Source organism: Eurypyga helias, unplaced genomic scaffold, assembly GCF_000690775.1.
Source record: "Eurypyga helias isolate BGI_N326 unplaced genomic scaffold, ASM69077v1 scaffold5463, whole genome shotgun sequence".
NCBI classification, from domain to species: Eukaryota; Metazoa; Chordata; class Aves; order Eurypygiformes; family Eurypygidae; genus Eurypyga; species Eurypyga helias.
In genome coordinates this window covers 71,490-96,007 of record NW_010240413.1, presented here as the reverse complement: position 1 = coordinate 96,007, position 24,518 = coordinate 71,490, and the positions used below count along the sequence as shown (strand labels likewise).

At 39.6% G+C, this 24,518-nt stretch overlaps 1 protein-coding gene across 1 annotated transcript in view; it reads left to right on the top strand.

The window, feature by feature from the left end:
- Positions 1–24,518, top strand: part of SH3KBP1 (SH3-domain kinase binding protein 1) — a 111,442-nt gene that overhangs the window by 22,039 nt on the left and 64,885 nt on the right. Inside the window, exon 3 of the mRNA XM_010148425.1 lies at positions 4,149–4,345. Coding sequence (XP_010146727.1) covers positions 4,149–4,345 — 197 coding nt within the window. The remainder of the gene's footprint in view (positions 1–4,148; positions 4,346–24,518) is intronic.

The window sequence follows — 24,518 nt, the reverse complement described above, 5'->3', positions numbered from 1 at the left end:
AGGATGGACATAATGTTGCAAATTCTTGCTTACAGGTTTTTTATCTGTACAAATCAGAGGCATGCACCTCACATACCTTGGGAGGAAAATAAGAGTCTCCTTAGCACATCTTTAAGGGTGGGAGGGTCTTAGATAATTTTCTACAGGTCTGTTTTGTACTTAAACAATGCACTGTTGTTACTTAATGTTCCTATGGATCTTCATTTTACCTAATTTGTTCTGTTTCCACTGCATATAATCCTCCTCTTATGTCTCTTTCCCTCAGCCCTGAAGTGATAAGAGCAAGAGCAGATTGGTTCTTGGAAAAGCCATAGCTTTTATTCTGTCTTATTTATTTAAGTCCAGAAGGCTTCTTAGCTTGTGCCAGTCAAAAAATCATAAATTATGTCATTTGTCATTTTAACAATTGGTCAGGAAGGTTTCTTTCAACTTTGAAAGAGCTTTGTAATGTTGACCTTGGTATCCAGCCACTCAAATGCAGTTTAGTTTAGACAGGCATCACTTCAATCTGTTCTGTCTTCATTTAAAAAGAAAATTTTTAAAAAATGTTATTTCTTATGTTGCTTTTATTATGAAGACTGTATACTGAGACAAAGCTCTGGCAGCACTGAGAATGAAGTGGCTTTTGGATTATCATCAAGCACAGACGGGTGATGCTAGGGAAATCTGTGGTGAGGTTTCTGATACAAGGTGGGATGTCTCATCATAGAAGAATGGTAATAAAAGATGAAGATGCTGTAACAAAAAACAACTGAAGACCCAGGAACAAAAGCCTAATTCTTATTGGAGCCCCTTGAGATTTCTGATATCTCTTTCATGCAGCTTTCAAAGATCTGGAAGTTCATATGAGACCTGTTGAGTAATTCCCATAATTACTTCCATATTTTATTTCCAACAACTGGCCAAGGTCAGGTCCTCTTCTACCACAGTTAGTGATGCTGTTTCTAAGATAGCTTTTCTCTTCATCTCAGGAAGTTGCTAAGAGCAGTAATGGATCCTATCAGTTAAAATCTAGTGACTTGTTGAGGGAGGTCTCTGCACCGCTCCTTTCCTCCATCACAGAGTAGTTTAAGGAGATTCTAGCAAGGATGAAAGAGGGAACCTTTGTCAGAGAGTAATTTTCCTGTCCCATATTAAGAAGGTTGTTTGTTCAGCAAAGAGACGATGACCACTGTGATTTGTTTTATTTTTTTGAGTTGTGGACATTTTATTCTCAGGAATATTATTTGTAATTGAGAACAGTTGACTGGTGACCCTTCTCTTTGCATTTAGAAGTAGTAAAGAAAGTTGGGTTTAGCCTCTGTCTCTGCCAGGGCCCTTGTGATTGATCTCTTGCAAAGCTGAGAAAAGTTGATCTAGTAGAACTTACATCATCTTCTGGTACTGGTCGGGTCACAGCAAGGTGTAGGAATAAGAAAGAAGCAGTGACTTTGACTTGTTGCTTGAAGAGATTTGTACCTCTCAGGCTTAATTTATCTAGCCTTGCATCTGTTAGTGCCTCTGTGTCATGGAATGTCTCTGCTATGGATAGCCACCTCACTCCCCCCCACTGCAGCATAAAGCAGGATCACTGTGAATGCTTGAATTCCCTGGTTGTTTTCACAACTTCTGGAAGGGAAGGAGCACACAGAATTTACTTTACTGATGGCAGGAACACTACTATTCTAACTACTATAATAAACCAGTGAGACCAGATTTGAAGTTTTCCCCCAGGTCCTTCTTGGGACAACAAAAAGGTCCAAATACAGTAAGAATTTTATTATTATTATTATTATTTAGAATTCTTCAGAATTTTAGTCCTGCAGAGTTTATGGAACAAATAACTTGTTCAGTGCTATCTAAATCGAACGCTCAAAGAATCACGAATTTACTTACATTCATCAAGAAGATGTAGCAGCTACTTAGGAGGCCAGAGTGCCTAAGTCTTTTTTGTAGGCTCCAGTCTTTTTGTTTGGTTTATTATTATTATTATTATTTAGAATTCTTCAGAATTTTAGTCCTGCAGAGTTTATGGAACAAATAACTTGTTCAGTGCTATCTAAATCGAACGCTCAAAGAATCACGAATTTACTTACATTCATCAAGAAGATGTAGCAGCTACTTAGGAGGCCAGAGTGCCTAAGTCTTTTTTGTAGGCTCCAGTCTTTTTGTTTGGTCTTAACTGGGCACTCCCTCTAATTCTGAATTCATACTCCTTTCAAGTTTCAGATACAGAAAAACTCAGAGCAGCATATGATGTTTTTTATCCTTAACAGTTTTGCTATAAATCCTTGCCTCTCACACAATTCCTGATTTCCTTTCCTAGCAGCACCCTGGTGTTGACACCAATTTAACAGACTGAGTCCATTGCATCCTGGATCATGAAGTTGTGCCTGTAGGCCTCAGGGCTTACAGCATTTTATGTGGTTCACTGGAGAAGCTTAAAATAGCCCTTGAAGGAGATGCTATGTTTTACTGGGTAGTTGTGTTCCTAAACTGAATTGCCAGGAAGGCAAGAAGTCTCCCCCATAACAAGTCACTGCTCACCAGCATGGCAGAAAGTTGTTGGATGGAGATCATCTGTGTTAAAACCAAAGGCATCACTTGAGTTGGGGAGGCAAAAGCAAAGGATTCAATTGTTAATTTAAAAAAAATATTATTCATAAAGATTTTCATTGTCTTCATCAAAATATTTTTTCTTTAGGTAATTCCTCTGTTTGTTTTGAAGGGTTGTTCTCGTGTAGAATGGAAATGATAATTCAGATGCTTAGAGCTCAGGAACACCATTTCATTCTGTTTCTGTTGGTTATACATATCAGAGAAGTGCAGAAATGGAGTCACAAAGTTTTTGTAAAACTTGACACGTGTTCCAGAACTTGCAGTCCTTTTATAGGGAACCAGTAGGCTTTTCCTGATCTTAGAGCCATTTCCTTACTTATGACAGCAATACAGATAATTTTTGGGTGACACTACTTGCCTACCAAGGGGAAGAGGGAAAGACATTTGTATATAATCTCTGCTTGATTTTAGATGTCTGCATTGTAAAGAAGAACCTTCCTTCCGTACTGGCAGCCTCTTACTACAAAAACCCATTACAGTCAATTTGTGGACCTTAATATAAAAATAATTAAGAAGATAAACTTCCTTGAAATTTTTCTTTTTTTGACTTCTAAGATCCACATCTGTGGCACCATGAATGCTTGTGAGGGGAATGTGGGGATCTGAGTTTGTTGTTGTTAGGTAGGATTAGTGCTGTAGTAGCAGCAATCGCTGTGGTTTTCCTGGAAACATGGTTAAGTCAATCTGTAATGCAAGAAGGAAGATTTAAATGATCCGGGGGACTGTTTCAGTTGGCGGAAACTGCAGAGGGTCACTTTTGCTGCCAGTGACTGGCCTGATTCTGCACCATTCTTCAAAGTGGCTGAAGCACCACCATATTGCACCTGTGGCCTCTGCTCTTCAAAGAGCAGATATTTTCAGATAAGTGCAGATGAATTTCCCTATTCACTGAGAGAAGTAATGCAAATCAGAGTGTCAGTTTTGATTTATTATATTCCTAGAGGATAGTGTGCATGGGTGCTTTTCTTATGAGGCTGTCTGTGCTGCAGAGAGATTTAATTTTCAGCAGGGAACATATTATGCAGCTTATTTGATTGCAAATTTGTTTAAACAGCTTTCAGCTTTATATTTCCCAGTTAGGTAATGTAGCTTTAGATACTAATTGCATAATTGACTTGATATGAGTCACAGAGATATAAGGTACAGTGTGCCTGGTCTGACTGCTTGTTAGCTTTAAGTGGCTTTATACAATCGCTGACCTAGAACTGAATTTAACTCTTTCATTTATTGAGTTCTCTTCCGAGTAATTGTTGTCTGAGGAAGAAGGATTTTTTTGGTACTCAAGGAATGGCCATCTTCATTCATGAAGTTTTTGATGCCAGAGCATGCATGTTTTGTGGATTGGTGTAAGTTCTTACTGGTACACCAATGTGAAGAAATAAAGTGATTTTTAAAATTAAAAAATGAGTGCATGGCACACAGAGCATCTTCTCTACCTGTTCCTTGTGGTTTTGTTTTCCTTTAGAGGATGGTTATTTTTCAGTCACATCTGTTTTGAAAATACTGAGCTTCACAACTAAGATTTCTTCTTTTATCCCTCCATTTCACAGGCCTGAAAGATGCTACAGGCTCTGAGAGTGATGGTGGTGACTCTTGCAGTACAAAGTCGGAAGGAGCCAATGGAGGCACGACAATCCAACCCAAAAAGGTCAAGGGTGTTGGCTTTGGAGATATCTTCAAAGACAAACCTATAAAGCTACGACCAAGGTCAATAGAAGTTGAAAACGACTTTCTCCCAGTAGATAAGGTATGTGCCATTTCTTAATTCTCTGTTGGTGTTGGTTTAAAGAAGTATTCCTCCTGAAGTTCTAAATTCTGTCACCGGCCAGAACTTGAAGCTTTATGGTCATTATTCCCTAATCTTTCTGTGAACAAGATTCAGTTTATCTTTCCTTTTCTTGCACACCAGAAAGTGAATTCCAGTGAGGTAAGCTGCCTGCAAGAACTGTTACTTTGCTTAAGGATTTACTCCTCTGTTCATACCTCCACTGGCCTTTTTTCTAAGAAAATATTAGTTTAAAGAACAAGACTGGAGAGGCTCTTCAGGTTTGCATTTACTCACATTATGGTTCAAAGAAGAAAAAATAAAAGGCAGCTAATTCCTGTACAAACTAAGAGGGAGATACTGTGACTGTGCCATCAGTTTGCTTAAAAAAAAGGAAACTTTGGCAAATATCTAAATACCACAACTTAGTACTGGGTTTGTTGATTTTAAAATGCTTTTCAGTAATAACCTAGCTTTGTTTAAAGGGATTAGTAAAAGGGAAGGCACTATTTGTTGTGGATTTGTTTTATATGACTTAAAAAGAAAGTCCTGAGATTAACACCTGGGGAAAAAATTTGCTTTTTGACAAACGGAAACAGACCATCTTTGTAGAGAGCACTCTTTGTTCCAAAGGCTCCAAAACTGTCACTAAGTGAATTAGAAATAAAGAGAGACAGAAAGCTAAATGGGATAGTGCAAACTATCCTAAATGGGATAGTGCATTGACCTCTCTAGGGTATGTTCATCAGGGAAACATAGAAATGCATTCACAGAATCACAGAATGGTTTGGGTTGGAAGGGACCTTAAAGACCATCCGGTTCCAACCCCCCTGCCATGGGCAGGGACACCTTCCACTAGACCAGGTTGCTCAAAGCCTCGTCCAGCCTGGCCTTGAACACTTCCAGGGATGGAGCATCCACAGCTTCTCTGGGGAACCTGTTCCAGTGCCTCACCACCCTCTCCGGGAAGAACTTCTTCCTGACATCTAATATAAATCTCCCCATTTTCAATTTAAACCGATTACCCCTTGTCCTGTCACTACAGGTCCTTGTAAAAAGTCCCCTCCCAGCTTCCTCATAGGCCCCTTCATGTACTGCATTGTTTCCTAATGAAGTAGCAATCAAAGAAAAATCTGTAAAATCCTTCAAGTGAACCATTAGCTTGCATAGGGTTACTGAAATCCTGGTAAGTGTTAGGAGGCTTCTACAGCCTGGAGTTCTGCTACAGGCATAGTTATATGATGTGTTTTGTTTGGCTCCATGGATTTTGAGAAGCTCCTGGGCATCTGTTGTTGTTCCCTGATGTGTCAGCTTCTCACTTTTCGAGTTTTGCTTGTCCAGTTGTCTGTCGAACTAGGCGCTTCATGAATTACATCTGTTTGGCCCACAAAGCCTTTGTTTTTTAACCTAGATCTTTTCAGTGACCTGATTTATAGCCCAGCACCTACCCCACATCTGCCCTGAGTTACGATGGTACAGCAGAAGGGGACATCCTGCAGAGGAGTGGTGGACACTTCTTAAGTTAGTGGACACTGAGGGAGAATTAGCTAATATTTTACAGTAGACTGCAGTTTTAATTCTGTATAAGGAGAGTGGTGAAGATTGGTATAATCTAAGTAAAGGAAAAACATGGATTGTTTTAATCTTTAACCATTCCTGACTTCTCCAGAACCTGCATGGTACTCTGATTGCATTCTGTTTCTGGGAAGGCATATTAGCTTATGAAAGGATTTATTAATGTGCAGGACTGGGAACAGCTGAGCTGTATTCCAGTGGCACATCATCAAAGAAGCCCTCCTGGGATACAAGACAGGGATAGACCAGACCTGATGGTGTTCTCCGAGTGCTAGCTAATGAACTTCCCTCCTGTCAGGGAATGGGGTAGAGAGCAGTGAAGTCAGCTTTGCAAGGAGCCACCACGATGTCTCTCTGCAGCAAGCTTTATTTGTGACCCTGGCAATCTGCCAGTGTTTAAGTTGTGATTGGGCTTTATGACAGTTTTGTAAGTATGCTGAACAAGAATTTTACCAACATATGAAACCTAGGTATGTGAAGGAAATACACAGTGCAGGAAGTAAATCACCTAAGATAAACACACTATTATATTTACATTCTAATAGTATTTATGATTGGTGTGTAATATAAGCATTTGCTTGTAAGAGTAATGCATATGTAAGCACTGACCAGAATTCGTGTTGCACAAAAATCAGGTCTTCTGAGTCTGATGTAGCCCAAAATGGGAACTGATTACAATAAATTCCATATCTCTTGAACTCTGGAGACCCGTGTTTTAATGTGAAGTATTCACAAGGTGTCTATGAAGTGGCCTTCATTCCCTGAAAGGAAGTCTTACTCTATAATAATGAAAAGTCTTAGCTTTGTTTTTCACAAAGAACAAATATTTGTGCAGTGTACATCAATAGGTTCGTTATCCAGCCAAACATTAAATACAGAATTTCCAGAAGTTTTCTAAAATGTTCATCCTACCCACAGACCTTCCTTCCTCTGTCTTCAGATTTGTCCTAAAGTTGGCGTGGTTAATGGAAAATAATGGCTTTGGTTTTCTAAACACAGTCCATTATTTGTGTTTTGAGTGTGTAGATAACTGAAAGAAATGCTTCTTTGCTGTGGTTGCTTTTTTCCTGTCTAGGGTCAGGATGGTTAACCTTTGAGCAGTGCCATTCAGAGGTTTCAGCACAGTGGTATTTGCCTACTCATAGCACCAAAACCTGATTCACTGACACAACATTCAGTTCCGATTGCAAAGCATTACCCTCCCAAGTACTCCTCTCCTGGCTGCAAGAAATTCCTCCTTCATCGTTGTCGTGTCCATTGCCATTTAATGCTGGCTGAGAGAGAGAGAATCCTGCATTAAGTTTGTCATTACAAGCGAGGTCATGCTTCGCTTCAGGGCTCTGCATGCTGGATCAAGAGTGTTGCAGTGTAGGATGCAGAGCACCAAATTGGTACAAGTTTTGCTCGAGCAAGGTAGTGTCTAAAGGAATCTTTCCCCTCGTATGTGTCTTGCTCATTTAAATGTAGCCTCAGTTCTTCAGTAGCTTGTAATTTTTTAGAGAGGCAGAAACAGTGCTTACCTCAATTAATTCTTTTTTTTAATTCTTTCTGAAGTTTGTAAACCCTAAAACTCTGTTGCTTCTTCTAGATACTGTTATTGATAAAACATTTCATATATTACTGTAATGATACTTTTTGATCTAAAGTATTTCCTAACAACTACTGATATTTTTAAAGCGTCAATAAATTACTGTGAGGATTTTATAATGTGGGATTACTTACAGCAAGATAATTCCCATGGAAACTCTCAGTCCGATTTACAGAAGAATCAACAGGGTCTCATTTTGTTGGCGTTATCACTTGGTGTTCTAGTGGGTTTTCAATTTTATGAACCATAAGTTTAGATTGTATTTCACGCAGAGGTGAAATGAATTATTAGGGTGATAAGTTATGAAGGCTTTTACACAAATAGTGGCAGGAGTACAAGGGCAGAAAAGATTGCTGCCAGTTGAGCGGAAGCAGGTGCCGTTAGGCTCTCCCCTAAATCACCAGGCAGTTTGATGTGATCCAAGTGTTAGCCTAGTGGTAACAGTGTAGCATATAGTGCACCTTGTCTGTTAAGGTAATCAATAAACTCGCTAACTGAAGGCAAAACTGAGGAATTTCGTGAAACCCCATTGGTTTTATTGGTGTGCAAAATTCATTGCTTTGCTGTTCTTTGTTCTAAAAAATCACAGAAGCAGATTATCCTAGGGAAATTAATGATGCGGTTGTGGGAGTTTAATTTGAGCAGTGCCATCCAGCTGTGCTTTTTAAAAAAATAAAAGCATCAAATACATATGCTTTGCAGTCTTTTTCTTTGCCTGTTTGCATTGATGAGTTGACCACTGGCCATTTATAAGTAGAATCAGATTCCTGAGGTTTGGATCTGTCAAATTCCCATTAATGATAGGTGCAAGTGAACCAATTAACAATGCTGCATGTGACACAGCTTGCTGACAGATGAAGTTTTAGAAGAAATACAGTATGCGTATAGGCATGGTGTGTCTCCTGAGAAAATTAGTGTAACACTGGTAAAGTAGCACAGATTTTATGTCAAATAGAGATGCCCATTTCACATATCCTACTTATGCTCAGGCAGCTTTAAGACATTTCAATATGTGTGTATGGTTATTTCTTTTTTTCCTTTTTCATTTTGTAGTAGCTTATCTAAAACTACTGCTTCTAGGTGGGACTTCCTTCCACTATGATCTATATGTGCTTCTGTTGTTCTAACAGGCTATCACTTTTTCCTTTCCTCTATCTAAAAATAAACCTCTGAAGGTAAAGGAAAATTAATTCAACAAATACATTCCTTAGTCTGAGTTAACTGCATCGGGTTGGTCAGTGAGTTGAGGCTTCAGCTGGAAGTGCTGAAGTCTGTAAAAAGTATAAAAAAGCCATTTTTATCTTTCTGAAAACTGCCCTTACTTCAGAAGAGGCTGATGAGAGGTTTTTTTACATTTGTCATTGGACATATATTTGTAGTTTTCTTCAGGCAAGGCTTTCACATTAGTGCTTGCCAGAACTTACTGTAAATTATATACTCAACCATCAAACTAGGGAATATTGTAGCCACTGTAATGATTTAATATTAAGGGTGAGGCTATCATGGCTCCCTGTCCAGCAACATGTAGGATCTAGTTAACTGGTGTTCAGGAATCCTTCTCACTGCAAAACACTGAATTTATACAGAAATTTTAATTTCTGTATATATTTAAAATGTTTGGGAGAGGAGGAGCAGAGGAGAAATAATGGAAGTAGACACAAGAGCAATAAGGGCTCGAGGCACATGTCAATTAAGTCTACCTGTCCTCTGTAATAAGATGGAAATTTGTAGACTCTGAGATGGAGTGCCTGCCAGGTCTGAGTTTCTATTTTAAGACGGCTAGCTAGGGACCCAGAAATTGTGGTGACAGTTGCGTGTCTGCCACACCTGTTCTGTCAGTTCCTACCTGGTTGCTTGTAGAAAACATTTTTTCCCCTTCGTTTTCAGTTGTCATTTAAAAAGAAGTCTTTGAGAGATGCAAGTTGGAGGCTCCTCCGTGTGTTCCTAGCTGGCTCATGATGTGTCCGGGCTCTGCCCGGCGGCACCCATAGTGTGGGGCCAGCACTGGCCGTGCATGCTGCACGCCTCAGTCTGCGCTTGCCTCCCTATGCCACGGCTCACTGCTGCTTACTCTTCTCTCATCCCTTTAGAGGTGCCTGCTCCCCAAACAGAAATGTTGAAGCCAGTGTTGAAAATCACAGAATTGTTTTGGTTGGAAATAACCATCGAGTCCAACTGTCAACCCAGCACTGCCAAGTGTACCCTAAACCATGTCCCAGAGCACCACATCAGCTCATTTCTTAAATACCTCCAGAGACAGTGACTCTACAGCTTCCCCGGGCAGCCTGTTCCAATGCCTGACAACCCTTGCAGTGAAGAAATTTTTCCTAATATCCAATCTAAACCTCCCCTGGTGCAACTTGAGGCTGTGTCCTCCTGTCCTATCCCTTGTCACTTGGGAGAACAGCCCAACCCCCCCCTCTACAACCTCCTTTCAGGTAGCTGTAGAGAGCAGTAAGGTCTCCCCTGAGCCTCCCCTTCTCCAGGCTAAACCCCCCCAGCTCCCTCAGCCGCTCCGCACAGCACTTGTGCTCCAGAGCCTTCCCCAGCTCCGTTGCCCTTCTCTGGACACGCTCTAGCACCTCAATGGCCTTCTGGTAGTGAGGGGCCCAACAACTGAACACAGGGTTCGAGGTGCAGTCTCATTAGTGCCCAGTGCAGAAATAGAGATATTGAAAAAATGGATGTGAGCGAAAGCACCTGGTACTGGATGTGAACGCTGCTCGAAACGCCTGCTGAGGCGGAGAGCATGCGGTGTGAGGATCAAGTGTGTGTAGCGCTCTGTGCTTAACAGCACATGTTGCTGGCATTCCATCCGTGATGGCAGCAGCAGTGGCGGCAGGCAGCAGCAGTGTGCCAAACTGTGCGTGGGAACGGAGGGAAGCACTCAGCTGTTGTAGCAGGATTTGTGTTTTGCTTTCAAGTTGCTGTCTGCTGTAGTCTGGCATCCCTGCCCTAACCATTTATTCTAGTGCCATCTCGTGAGGGAAGCTAGAGGGGGGAGAAGGACCCTGACCCCTCCTGTCATGAGAGCAAGGCTGCCTGCAGCGAGGGCTCGCTCCTTCGTTGGTGTAACCTTCCATCCCTTGGGTTCAATGTGGAAACAGGATTTATGTGGTTCTTTCATTATGCAAAAATAGCACACATTTGCAAATGGTAGCTGATGTTCATGAGGCACTGTGGACTTAATAATAAATTCTTTAGAAGATGGTTATCCTTTCTGGAGTAACTAATTTACAGCAGTAAGAAGGAAGGGTGGGGAAAATATGGTTGGCTGGTGAAATGATGGACAATCAAAAAGCAGCATGCCCCTTCTAGGGAGGCTGACTCCAAGCAGAACTTGGTACCAAGGGAGTAGAAAAGGAAATAGATCATTACGTTTAAAGCGAGGAACATATTTGATAAGCTTGGCTGGCAATGAACCTCTGCTGAGTCACTGCTGCGTGAGTGACTAGTGCCCCTTGATCTCCTGTACATTTCCTGCCCTTCCCTGCTATCCCACTAGATATCTGTGCTTTTGTGTTTTCTCACTTTGCTTTGTAAAATAATCAAGCTGCCTGAACAGAGTCGTCCAGGTATTGGTGACATGGCTCAGCTTTCCCATCAGTCTGCATTAGCAGTTTTTGGCAGAGGAAGTTACCCACACAGTGGTTTGTGCTGCTTCTGACCTTTTTTAGGTGCTTGTTTTTAAAAAAGCAGCTATTGGACTCTAAATAGATGCAAGCTAGTTGTTTTCCAGGCCACAAGACTTTACATGTGTATCATTTGTCTATTCAGAAAAGATTTGTCTGTATGAAAGAAACACATTGAGCATATGCATGAAAACATTTTCAACTTATGTTCCTGACTTGAGCTACTTGAAGAACATCTAAAAATAGAAGCAGAGTAGTGTAAGAAGTACTGATAGTACCAGAAGTTACTCCTATAAGCAATGTGGAAAATCTGGTCTGTTCTCTGAGGGCACAGTACTGGGCTTCTGCCAGAATGAGTTCTCCTGGAAGAGTGCTCCCTGGGAGGGAATACTCCCGAACTTTCGGTCACAGTTTTGATTATGAAATCTTAAGATGTTTCAGTCTGAAAAACAGGATCTGTAGGTTTAAGCTAATGCAATTTTATTTCATAATAAGGAGACAGTAAAAGTATATATGTTGCAAGTTACTCTGGATCAGCTGATGATGGGTAGCTTCCTAATCACAGTAAATCTCTGAATTTCGGATGGACCTGTACCATTACCAAGCCTTGTACCCAGAAAAACAGTTTAAAAGAAGAATCCTTACAAAACTCAAAATGCTGTGCTTTAATAGTTTAAAGTAAAGTTGATTTCCTGAGTTCCAGAGATACTTGATGGAGACATATACTGAATTTCTAGGAAAGATTTCTCTCATGTCTCAACTTCAGTTTGGAGAAAATGCTTCAGAAAATAAAGTACTGCCATGCAAGCTAGATTTTTTTGCTGTCTGATGAGCTTCAAAAGAACTGGTTCCCAAATTAATATGATATAATATGTCTAGTATTACCAGTAAAATCTACGTACGTAAAATTTAGTTGATAGAAAAAGATTTAAATTAGTATAATCAAGACTTTAGGAATAAATAGGTTGCTTAAAATGTGTCTTAGTGTTTCTAAGTAAAATTAATTTTTTTTTCTTGCCCCAGTTGGATTTTGTCTGATAACAGAACTGGTTTATAATTGCTACATCATAATTGTTAAATTTTTTAAACTTTGAAAATATTTTTAAAATCTAATGAAATGACATTTTATATTATTTTGAATTTTGAAAATTGAAAGACCAACTACAGTTATGAAAAAAAAAAAATAAAATTACCTACCTGACTTTGGAAATTACATAAAAAACTCTCATGCTTGCTGAGGTATTAAAAAGACTAGTGAATATAAACCAAACTGAATATAAACTGTGAAGTAAAATATATACACTCATCTTTTGCTGTCTATTTAGCTTCATTGGTTTGTGGAATTTTTCTGAATGGGTTTCGGGTTTTAAATTTTTCCATATTTGAGGATTATTTTTTAAAAGCCGTGCCTGATTGTAGTACTTACGCTTTTATATACTCCTAAACTGTATAAATTATAAACGTCTTACAGATGATTTTTCTCTCTTAAAATAAATACCAGTAATTGTGTCTTTTCTGGAACTGATAGTGATGTACTGTAATAAAACTTCCAAGTAGTTTGTAATTGGAAAGTAGGAATCTTCAGGAAGGGGCTCGCAGGCTCAGTACCCCTTCAGGCTTTGCTCTGGATCACTCCCAGACCTGTTTTGTGGCATGGTACAGGCACAGTGAGTGTTGCTGCAAGACATGTTGCCTTTTCCATGACCCATTGGCTCGTGCTCATTTCCATTCTTTGAAATACCCCGATCTTTTCCTGGAGATTTGTACTTAAAGTGATAGTCCTACTCAGATGAGTTGTGCTTTCAGTGTGAGGCCAAAGGGGATTGCAGAAATCATGTAATCCAAGCCTCTCAACTGGATTAGGACCAAATATATATAAAAATAATCCCCAGGGCTGGCTGGTTTTTAAAAAATCATCCAATAAATAGATTTGTGTGTCCTCCCTATGTTCTTGTATTTCATAGTTGTAGCAGAAAATGTGTTGTAAAATCCTGGCTTTGTAAATTAAGCTTTTTCTTGTTCCTTTCTGTAGGAACCGTTTTGAACAGTTTATTGTCCTCCCCTTTAAAATCTGCATGCTGTCTGAGTTTATCATGTCCTTCCTTACGCTGGTTCTCAAAACTAGAGAGAACCTTTTGTTTTGGCTCTATCTTTTTACTGTATGAGTTCAGAGGCTTTTTCCTTGTGTCATATAACCATAGAACAGTTTGGGTTGGAAGGGACCTTAAAGATCATCTAGTTCCAGTCCCCCTGCCATAGGCAGGGACACCCTGCCATAACTGTGTTGGCGCTCCCATGAGAATGCCTCTGTAGAGAACGGGCTGTGTGTCTATAGGGAATGTGCTGAGCACATCCATAGTAGAGAAGCTTGTGTGTAAATGCTTACTGAATAGTATATGAGGTCAAATGGGAGTGAGAGTGTGTAGTATCTTGTGGCTTGCTTAAATATAAATCTTTAATTTCTTCCAGATTATCTGGCAAGCCCATGGTGTGTTTCCCTCCTCTGCCCTTTTCAGTCATTTTAAAGTTGAATGTTTGTGAGGAGGTAGTATTAAGAATTTATAAGATTTTTATGGAACAGATCATCATCTTAGTTACATTTTAGTTTCTTTGTCATATTGCTTTAAAGACCAAAAGCCAAAACAAAGGCATAAATGACATGAAATTTCATCTTTAAAAAAACCTAAACAACAAAACCAAAAAAACAAACAGAGAGAGCAATACACTTAGAATTTGTCATAAGCTCATTTTCCTCTAGAGTTAGTTGCAAAACTTTCTGCCTGGGCTGTAGACATAAAGTCTGTACATCCTCACTCACATTGCCTGTCCTAGCTGTCGATCTCAAGAAGCCAGGCAGGACTAGGCTGGCTTGGGAAGGAGAGGAAACTTCTTGCTGTGAGTGAGCAGAGGTAGGAAAAGCTCCAGATTTCCTGTGAAATAAACAAGTGGAACCTTTGTTTCCCCGGGATGGCCCGGAGCATGAGTCAGTGTCAGGGCTGGGCTCCCGCTCTCACAGAGCTGAGCTCATGCAAGGAGGGGGCAGGACTCCAGGGCTCTTCTTGGACACTTGGAGCTGCTGAAAGGCAGCTTGGCTTCACAATGGGAGAGGAGGTATTTCTTTTACAATTAGTTGGGTTTTTTTTTCCTGTGGCTGTTTAAAACTGTATCATAATATATATTCTGTAGAGTTCAGGATTCAACTGCAGGGTTCTTTGGTTCTTCTGCACACTTAGTAGATGGCTGGGTAGGTAAAAAGAAAGGAAAGAAAAAGAGTGCTGGGGATCCTGAAGTCCATTTTGCTATAGAGGACCATATTAGAATAGGGGGTTACTTTTGTGTGAAAACATACTCTGTCCTGGCTCTATTTAGCTTAAGTTTTTTTCCTTTAGGACTCATTGGCCATTGAACTTGCACAGATGTTTTTTATTTCTATATGATTTGGTTTCAGTTTTCTTACTGTAAAGACTAATGTAACTTCCCAGTTAAGCAAGACTAGCTGCACAGTCTTTAGGTTGTGGTGCTCTTTCAAATGTTTGCTTAGTAAACAAAAATTCACCCCCTCCTTTTTTCCTTCCCAAATGCACTAATAAAACTTCTTCTTTTTGGCAGAAAAAAAAAAAAAGGAGGAGATTTATTAATTCCTCTTCTCTGTGAGGTGACATTTGGCGTCTTTTGTACAAATGAGGAAAACTGATACGAATTATTTTTGGAGAAAGTGATATTGGGATAATAAATTCTAAATGGAAATTATCCTTCCCTTCAAGAAACAGCAAGGAAAACTGGAGTCAACTGATGCTTGTAAAATTTTATAGAAAGCTGAATGGAGAGACACCAAGTAAACTGTGTAATGATTTGCAGATACTTCGGGGACTCTTAGTAGAAAAATGTAAATTTATCTCAGCTTTGGCTTTTCACAGCTAAAGTCAGTAAGCTGTGTGCAGAAATGAAGCTACAAGGTTTTTTAGTCGTTTTTTCTCTTAAAATGTGCCATGTGTCATTCTTTTTTTCTGCCTTAAAAAAAAAGAGGAAGGGGGAAAGGAGTAGTGCAAAAGGATCATAGGCCAGCTGAGTGCTGTGGGATAAAAAGCCTGTAGGCCAACTTCTAAAATGCCTTTTTAACTCCCTGTTGCATGTGTTTCTATAGGAGGTGACCGGCATTTTGTGTTTCTAAAATAGTTCTTAAATTCTATGGGCATGAGTTTATATTATCAGTTAGTTGACTAAGTGCTTCGTAAAAACTTCCCAATAAAATCCTGGAAGGGGGAGAGAAGACTTGGCTCCTGGGGAGGAAGTCCAGATGCAACACCGACTGGTAGCCAAGTTTGGGCTGCTGGTGCCTGCTTTCCGCTGGGCGCCGGGCTCTTTGCCACCCACTGGCCACCCAAAGAGCAGTAGACCTCCACATGTACAGCGGACAGTTTCTTCTGCTGCAGCCTCTGTACCTAAAGCTGAATCACAGAATCACTAAGGTTGGAAAAGACCTCGCTGAAAAAAAAAACAAACACATGATATTGGTAATTTTCTATTTGTGTTTCAAGTTTCAGAGCTTCACTCAAAGGAAAAGAGATAAAATTCCAGTCAGTTGAAAGCAAACTGGATGGAGGTGCTAATGCATTTTGCTTTTATCACTTGTTGCTCTGCACTTTTCCCAGGAAGAGTTTAAAATAAAAATACCTCTCTGTTTTCCCTTAGTAACTTCTGTCCTGATGTCAGTGATGGAAGCGGGGGGGGGGGGGGTTGTGACCACAAAAACCTTAGAAGTTAAGATAATCTGAGCAGAAAAGAAGAAATGTAATGCCGTTCCCTGCTCACTGTTTTCCTAGACTTGTTTGCAGGGAGATGCTCTCTTTACTGCTGCCAAGGGAGGTGGAGATCCATGTAGCATTTGAAGGGTTCATTAATTTTTGTAAAAGAGGGAGGATTCATAACAGCCGTTTCTAAGCTGGATGGTACAATCTGGATCATGCTAGTTACCAGCTGCAATCTAGACAGGCATCATTCTCCTGGGAGAGTAGGAAGGAATTTCATTCACTCGGCACAGACTAACTAAAGGATTCTTCCTAGTGGACATAGAAATTAATTGTGAATTGCAACCTGCAAATGGTAAAATTCCTGGTGAAAGGTGCAAGGGTACACGATCCTTTACTTTTGTATGAGCCACAGTCAGTAAAAGGGGAAAATGAAAAATAAATAAAGCAGTGAAGAAAGAAGACATATCTGCTCCAACAAATACTTCCATTACAAAAGCACATTGTATCATTGCAAACCTGCAGCTTGACGAAGAAAGAAAATGGGTTTGTTCATACAGCTCATTTTGATGCGCACGCTTTGAGTGCTGGGAGAGGAGGCAGTTGGGAGCAAGCTGTGTGGGTTTCATTCAGTGCTTGCCTTATTTATGTATTTATTTTCCTTTACTCATCAGTGATTTTGATATGTCTTGCTCCATTTGTTTCAGTAGCATCTATCTAATTTAAGCTCTTACATTCACTTTTTCACCATTAACCTTTTACGAAGGCAGATTTTTTAGTTCATTAATGATCTGAAACTGACAGCATCAAACGTCAGGATTCCAAATCTTACAGAAACTTGAATGTTATGAAGTATGCAAGTTAGGACACATAGGATTCTCTCCTGTGCAGCACATCAAGCATATTGGTAGAAAAAAGCCTCTCCACTCCTTTCCCTATCCATAATTTGATATTTTAGGAACATGTCAAAATGTGAAGTTACAACAGCTTTAGAATCTGAGCTCACCTGCTGGTAGAACAGGTGTAATTGTGGAGAACAGTGCTGTAAAAAGCAAAATATGTACTCTTCTGCTCTCCGACCCACCCAGAGTTTAGTGAAAATGAAGTCTCACTGTTCGTATTCATGTTTTTGTTCCTAACCTCTTTTTCATCCAAGGAGTTAAAAATCTTGCATTGCATCTTTTACCTACATATTTCTTTGAACGTATTTCTTTATTTGAGACAGCACATTATTTCTCAGTTTGCTTGCATAACGCTAATGAAGATGCCCTTCATCTGTAGTTTGTAGTTTGCTGGTGGTCTGCTGAGCACCTGGTAGTGTTAGCGCATGGACAGCTGAATGGGACACGTGGTGCTGGCTCAGGTCATTTCTTAATGGAGCTCAACAGCTGGAAACAAGAACTAAAGTCATTTTCCATTTAAGCAGTTCAGAAATCGCTGAAGAGACGTTGTGCCACTGTAAATGGGAAGTTAGGAATCTGTGTAACAATCTTTCTAATTGAATGTCTTCCCCACTATGAAGGTTGGAGACTCTCCTTTTAATGTGAAAATACAAGTTTTATGAATGTGGAGGATAAAAACAGTTACAGCTCAGCATAAACATCAATATGATCACTGAGGGAGCAGTGTGTATTCATACACTGAAATATTGATATAATTGCATCTGAGGACATCTTAAATCGTAGCACTTTCTCAGAGAAAGTCAGAGACAGCTAAAGCCTTTCAGACTGCTTGATAGAGTTGAATTTATTCAGGAGGATGGTACGGTCTTACGAGTGCTTCACTGATTTTTCACAGCGCTTCACAGTGTTGCTGTAGACATCGTCCATCTTACAGGCCAGATAAAGTCTGAGATGTCTAAACAAGAAATGCAAGTATATGTTTCTGTCCGGTGAATTTGTTTTTTTCATTATGACAGCTGACTGTCAATCCAGTGTTTGCTTTTTGGTAACCTTTTAGACTCACAGTGGGTTTCTCTGTTTCTGTGGGAACTATGAAAGATGGCCCAGGATGCCTGAAAAAATCCCTTAAAGCATTTTTTATCTCTGAAATTTCCCCACTGATAATTTCTGTAGTGGCCTACAAAGCAGAGGATTTGAATTAACCTGTAAGCATTACTGCTTTAGAATTTTGAAGACTTTTCTAATTATTTCCTTCATATATCTGTCCTCCCTATGGTTTTGCTTTGTTTTTAACTGAAAAACTTCTTTGTTTGATAGTGTTTAGGGGGAGAGAGGAGTTGGAATAATCCTTTGAAGTTTCCTGTGTGTTACCATTTTGGTTTTATGTCACCTTGCTTTATTTAGTTTTACTTTCCAAAGCATACTGTATTCAATATTCCATTTCCATATGTTAAAGAATGATATTTCCAGGGAAGACATCTGTAGTTTGGATCAGGATTGTGCCTGGGCTGATGTTGTGCCTCCAAACGGAGGTTAATACTTGAAGCCTAGGGAGGAGTGTGAGAATAGGGTAAACATACAAAGAAATTCCTGTAGTGAGTCTTCACAGTCTCTAGTAATTTTGAACTTTGGGTTTAATAACCTTAATGGATTTTTTTTCTCATCAAATTGGGTAGTCATGCTCCCATTGCCTGTAACATGTTAGCATCTGTAACTCCTGTGAAAGAGTTCCACTCAGCAGCATCATATGCCCTGGGAAGGAGTCACCTCCCTTTGTTTTGAATGCGGAACCTGCTAATTCAATCTGATAGCCCTTAATTTTTATATCTGGCAGAGATAATGAGTGAGTCCTCCCTAACTACCTTCTGAGTGCCCCTCCTGATTTTTACAGACTTATATTAAATCACCTGTGTGTGTATCTTTTTCCAGGATGAGGAATCTCTTCCTGTAGGTTTGACCATTCTTGATGACTTTGTCTTTTCTAGTTCCTTTAAGGACTGAGTTGGGTTATGTGTGAGGGCGAAAGGATATGAGAATTGCACACAATGATCCAGGTGTAGGATGGATTTATGCAGAATTTTGATAGTGCTTCCCATGGTTTTTTTTAATTCCTTTCCAAAATATTAAGAGCTAAGTGTTTCAAAGCCTGTAATTTCTGTCTAAAGATAGCGTTTTTCCTCTAAATATGTGATTTTACTTCTCTCTGAACTGAATTTGTGTCTTTCCTCTTTTCTGGATCATCTGTGAACATGTGGAAAACAAAAGCCTTGATGTAGATCCCTGAGGGACTCCAGTGGTCGCCATGATAAAATCCTGCCTTTTGTTTCCTGTCTTTTAATGGGTTACTTATCCAAGTTGATCTTTTTTCAAAAGGATAAACAGTAAACTTTTTAACCAGCTTCAATTTGTTATGTGTACTAAGGTCACAATTTTAATCTTCAGGAGCCAGGATTAGCAACTCGTTTATTTGTGTTTCAATGAAAATTGCTGTGATTTGGCCATGCAAAGTAGAAAAGATCATACTGGCATTGCATAAAGACAGCATTGTATTGCTATAGCACCAATTTTTACTGATTATAGATTTATTAATAGAATGGTAGATAGATATGTACAGATAGATACTGATGCTCGTGAACAGTTACAGGGCCTCCACCTCTCCACTGTTTGCATCAGACAACTTGCCTGCTTTGTCAAACCTTGTTAATTGTGGTAAGAGTCATGCTGATGCCTGAAACTATGTTAATTTTCAATGAGCTCTGATGGTATGAAGGCAAAGAGATTTGTTGATTTTTGGCTAGACAGAGAGAATTAAGGTGTCAGTGGTTCATATTCCTTCCACAGCACCTAAATACAGGGTTTTGTTGTAGAAAGGTAAAACATTTCACAGGTAATTTTTTTTCTCCGCCCCCCGCACACAAAAAAAAAAAAAGAAAAAGAAGGAATTATTTCTTTATGAAGATATGGTGTGGTTCAGGAAGGCCTATGTTAATCCAAGTCCTAAAGTCATGTAGTATAGACATCAGTTGGAAAAACTGCACTTAAATCTGCTGGAATATGGACTAAGTGTGAAAATGTGTAATTATCTGATTGTGCGGTAGAAGGTAATATAGCTTGAGTCTGAGCAAAGAAACTATCATATGAAATTTAAAAATACTTTGTTTTGTTGTCTGCATTCTGTGAAGTATTTGCCAAACATCCCACTGAAAAGTTCTGTGAGTGTGTGCAACATCTGATCCTGTGGTCAGGGCACCCATTCTTTATGGAAGTATCATCTGGTATGTACTTGTATCATTCGTATTTCATCTTTTCAATGATATGAAGGCCAATACCACTGCAACCTTCCCTTGGGTTGCCCTGAGCGTGGTCAAAATGTGAATGCTGGCCCCAGGAGTTTTTAAAGCACACTGAGAGATGTTTACCATGCTTTCCTGATGAGCTTGAGCTGGTATAAATTGAGCACTGCAATGAAGAGTTGCACCTTACCCCTATGACCATAAACTTTCTTGCCTCTACCCAAATGTTTGTGCAACTGTTTAGTGAAGCAGATAACATTAACGATCCTTGTTGTTCTTCCTTCCCTTCTGCAGTACTTTTTAACAGGGACCAGTTCCCTCCTCTCTCCTTGCAGATATGCTAATGTCACGGCAGAGGCGAGGAGAGGTTTAGGAATCTCTGGCCAAGGGTGGCTCCTGGGCACGTGGCCACCTTCAGTGGGTGGGCTTGGGCAGCAACCAGGCTGTTTCCTCTCTCTTGCTCCCAAAAAGTGAATTATGAGACACCTGTGAGACACCGATTATGAGACATCCTGTGTCTCTGCTCATACTCAGAGTAAACTAGGAGCAGGAGGATAAAAAGGATTTTGCTTGCCTGTGCTTGCAACAGTCTGGTTGTAATTGAGGACTTGATGAACACTTGCTTCCTGTCCCATTCATTCACCTAACCTAGTTTTAAGGAAATTACCCTTTGTTGTGGCTGGAATGTCCTCATAGCTGACGTCAGTAGAAATGTGTGCAGCTTGGGCAACTGGGGCTCCCTATATTAGCTGGGCGTGCATTGGGCAGATGTACCTATCTAGTTGGTATTAAAAAATATTTATGATTGTAGTTCAGGAGCATATGGATGGTTATTTCTACCAAAGCACAGCTGGGTAGAAAAGAAGTACAGAGGAAGAAAATATTTTAGATGTCCGTGGCAATCAAAAATGCAGGTAGGTGCTTAATCACACTTTCCCTAAAGAAAGGGAAGGTTTCATAAAATTCCCATTACTCTCTTTGAAGTGCCATGTGATGACTCTTTAGAAAAACTGTCAACTCTTTCCTTTTGGGAACCCCAAGGACAGCAATACTTGATCATGCTGTCACAGAAAGTACTTTATGTGGAGTTGAATGTTGGCATCATGGGAAAAACTGAAATTCTGGACACTTACTTTGTCTCTGACAGGGTAAGGGCATTTTGACATCTGAGAGCCTTTGGGGTTTTTGTATTTAGGCTCCTTCAATTTTTTTTTATTTTTTTTTTTTTAATTTAAGGTAGTCCAGGTTGGATGGGTAAAGGACTTGATGATGTTCCTTAAGCACTTGAAGCATACTAGAAGAAAATAAATTATTTTGCCTCCCCCTTCACAACACCAGCATTATATATAGTCAGGGAGAAGCTTGTTTATGCTTCTGTTCATCCAGATCTGGAAGAATCTAGTGACCATTTCTGCTTCTTTGTGAAAAAAAAAAAATATTCTCACAAAATGGACTGTCAAAAATACATTAAAGAATACAGCTTTTATATTGTCACTAATAGTGGCCTTGAATTTGCATGTAAACCTGTAGATAAAAAATATTCTTGTGTATATAAACAACATTCACAAATAGTGGTTGATTGTTAAAAGGAAGTATTGTGGTCAAAGAAACACGGCACGTTTTTTCCCCTGACCTAATCACTGAGGTTTTCTGAAATTCTAAAAGTTGTCGAGATACGTAACTGTCTTCTCCTCTCCTGTAAAAAACATCAGTGCATATTGTTATATTTTCACTATTCAAACTGACAAATGGTGTTAAGTTTAAAAACGTTTGTGTTTCCACTCATACAGCCAATTTTTATTACTTCTTTAATGTCTGCTGTATTCCTTGAAAATGTCTTCACCGAGTTACATTTCAGTAGCAGTAAGCGGCAGTTCCAAAGTATTTCAGCTAGGGTAAAGACCTCAATACAATTTCCAGAATAAATACTGATGCTGAGTAAATATTTTTTCCTTATTCCTGAATAAAGAAGCAGTTGCTTGGAGAAGCCTCTATTTGTTAAGTGGGAGTCAAAGGATAAGTATTTTCCTTTCGTGCAAAGAAGCATAGCAAAACTTCTGTATGGACCTAGCTGGTGCACAAGTGACAATTCAATTTGAATTTTCAGATTAAATGGTCTAGAGACACATGACCTGAACAACAAATGTAAATAGACAGGTCAGTTTTCAACGACAACAGAAAACCCTGAAATACAATTTTGAAATATCCTGAAGGAGGAAATTTGATTACTGGTCTACTTTTGTTCCTCTAGTCAAGGTTGAATAGTTGTAGGGAAGGGCCATAGTGCCCTCAAGTGAGAAAACCTGCTTGTATACCACCCATTGCATGCTTTGCTTCTCTTGTGTCATTCGCTGCTGTTACAGAGCTTGCAGTTGAGCCAAAATACATAAACGAAAGGAAACAAAACTGTTTAGATTGTACCGTGACCTCATTCACATGACTTCGTGTGCCACCTCAACTACTTTTGTAATCACTGTTAATTCAGTATCAGAGGAAACTGGTCTGCAGTGATAGGGATTTGCATTGTACCGTACTGCCATCAAGGCCTCTTCTGCTAACATAACCTGTTATTTAATGCTGTCCTTCTGTTGGCTTCATAAAACCAAGTGTTAAGACTGGCAGGTTGCTGCTAAATCTGTCTCATCCCTCTGAATATCTGTACACCAAATCACGGTCATTATTGATGCTTCTATCAGCTGTTTCTGCAGCAAGAGGGCACTTAATCTCCTTTGATCTTTAGGATTTGCTTGTCAAACGATTAGGGCGATCTGTATCTGACAGCTAAATAATCTAATTATACTCGCCTTGAAGAAGTAGTGGGATCAAGATTCTCCTTGTTTTGTTGATGTGTTCTGTTTTGTGTTGGGAGTCAACCTAGGCTTGGAGTCAGGAAATCTGAATTCTGTTTCTACCATGTGTTTCTTGTGTGACAGGACTAAGGAAGTCAGAGTGATATCTGCAGAGTGATGTAAGTGGAACAAGGCTGGCTGCCACACTAGGAGTGAGATATGGTAGTCAGCATACAGGAGGAGGATAGAGGGAAACTGAAGTGGTACTCTTCAGGAGTGTCTCTAAACCACCAGGCTAGAGATACAAAGGCAGAGGTGGATATGCTACCCTTTTTTAGAATTCAAGATATACAGGGCCAGAGAGAAACTGCAGAACTTCGCTTGACTTCACAGCCTGGTGATTAGGGCACTGCTGGGAGGGTGTCATTATGGGTGTTCTGGTTTGTGCTGCGTGTAACTTTATTGCAAACGTTATTGACAGAATGATAGAGTTAGGTAAATGGAAAGAGTTTGTGCTGAGAGATGTCAGGGGATGCTGGCAGAGTTGAGGATCCTGCTCTTGGATTTAGACTGTCTAAATTCCAAAAAAGTCCTTCAAGTTTTAAATTTAGTTTGTGCTTGTGTCTCAAATGGGTAAGATCTCCTTGCTTCTTGGGAATATTGAGCCATAGGTAGCAATGAGTTTGGGTAAAAGACTAAGTAATGAGAAAGCTGGAGTTGTATATAGTGTTTTGCAGCATAGATCAGTATGTCTAGAAGGCCTCAGAGGATGTTTTGTTCTCAATTCACTTTCTTCTTATGTAAGGAAGAACAGAGGAGAAGGAATTACATTGAAATCTTCAGTTCAACCCAATTAGAGTGTTCTTTGTTCCCATGTTTACATTTTCAGAAGTGAAGGAGATGTTGATAAATTGTGGGAAAGAGACCAAAATACTCTATAATAACTAGTCCCTGGGAAGAAAAGTCTGTGTCACTGATATGCGTGTTCCATCAGCAAGAATTTAAGTTGGGATTGGTCAGTTCTCCTAGCCACTAATAAATTTGGTAGACTATTGACCTGTATGAGTGATGTTGGGGAGTCAGAAGGAAAGTTTCTGTTTATATGGGAGGAGACATGTCTGTCTCCCATTTCTCTTTTCTTGTCAGAAAAATTGGTAACTGTGATAATATTGCTTTCTCTGGGAATTTCAGCACACAGATCTTTGCCATACTTGAGGTTTTATCCTGCTAAAGCAGAACCATTGGACTTAAAAAATCATTGAGGATTCAGTGTCTCTTAGAGTGAGGAAAGTTTCTCTTGCATGTTTCGTAATGAACAAATGAGTACTATATTAACTTTCATGGAGATGTTTTCAGAAAATGGTAATAAATGTTTTCCATGCAAATGCATGGATTATATAGACCAATTGTTACATAAATGAATAATAATTTAAAAAACCCATCTTCTTTATTACCAGTTTACAGGAAGAGTAAAACATCTTGACAGTGCAGGTCCACCTGAAACCAGATTTGCATGGCTTATTCACTTTTTTCTTTTTTTCCTGTTAGTCGTGCTTGTGTCACTCATATAAATTCTTGGGTGCAGTCCCCTTACAATTAAAGAATACTAATACCATTTCCGCTTGTCT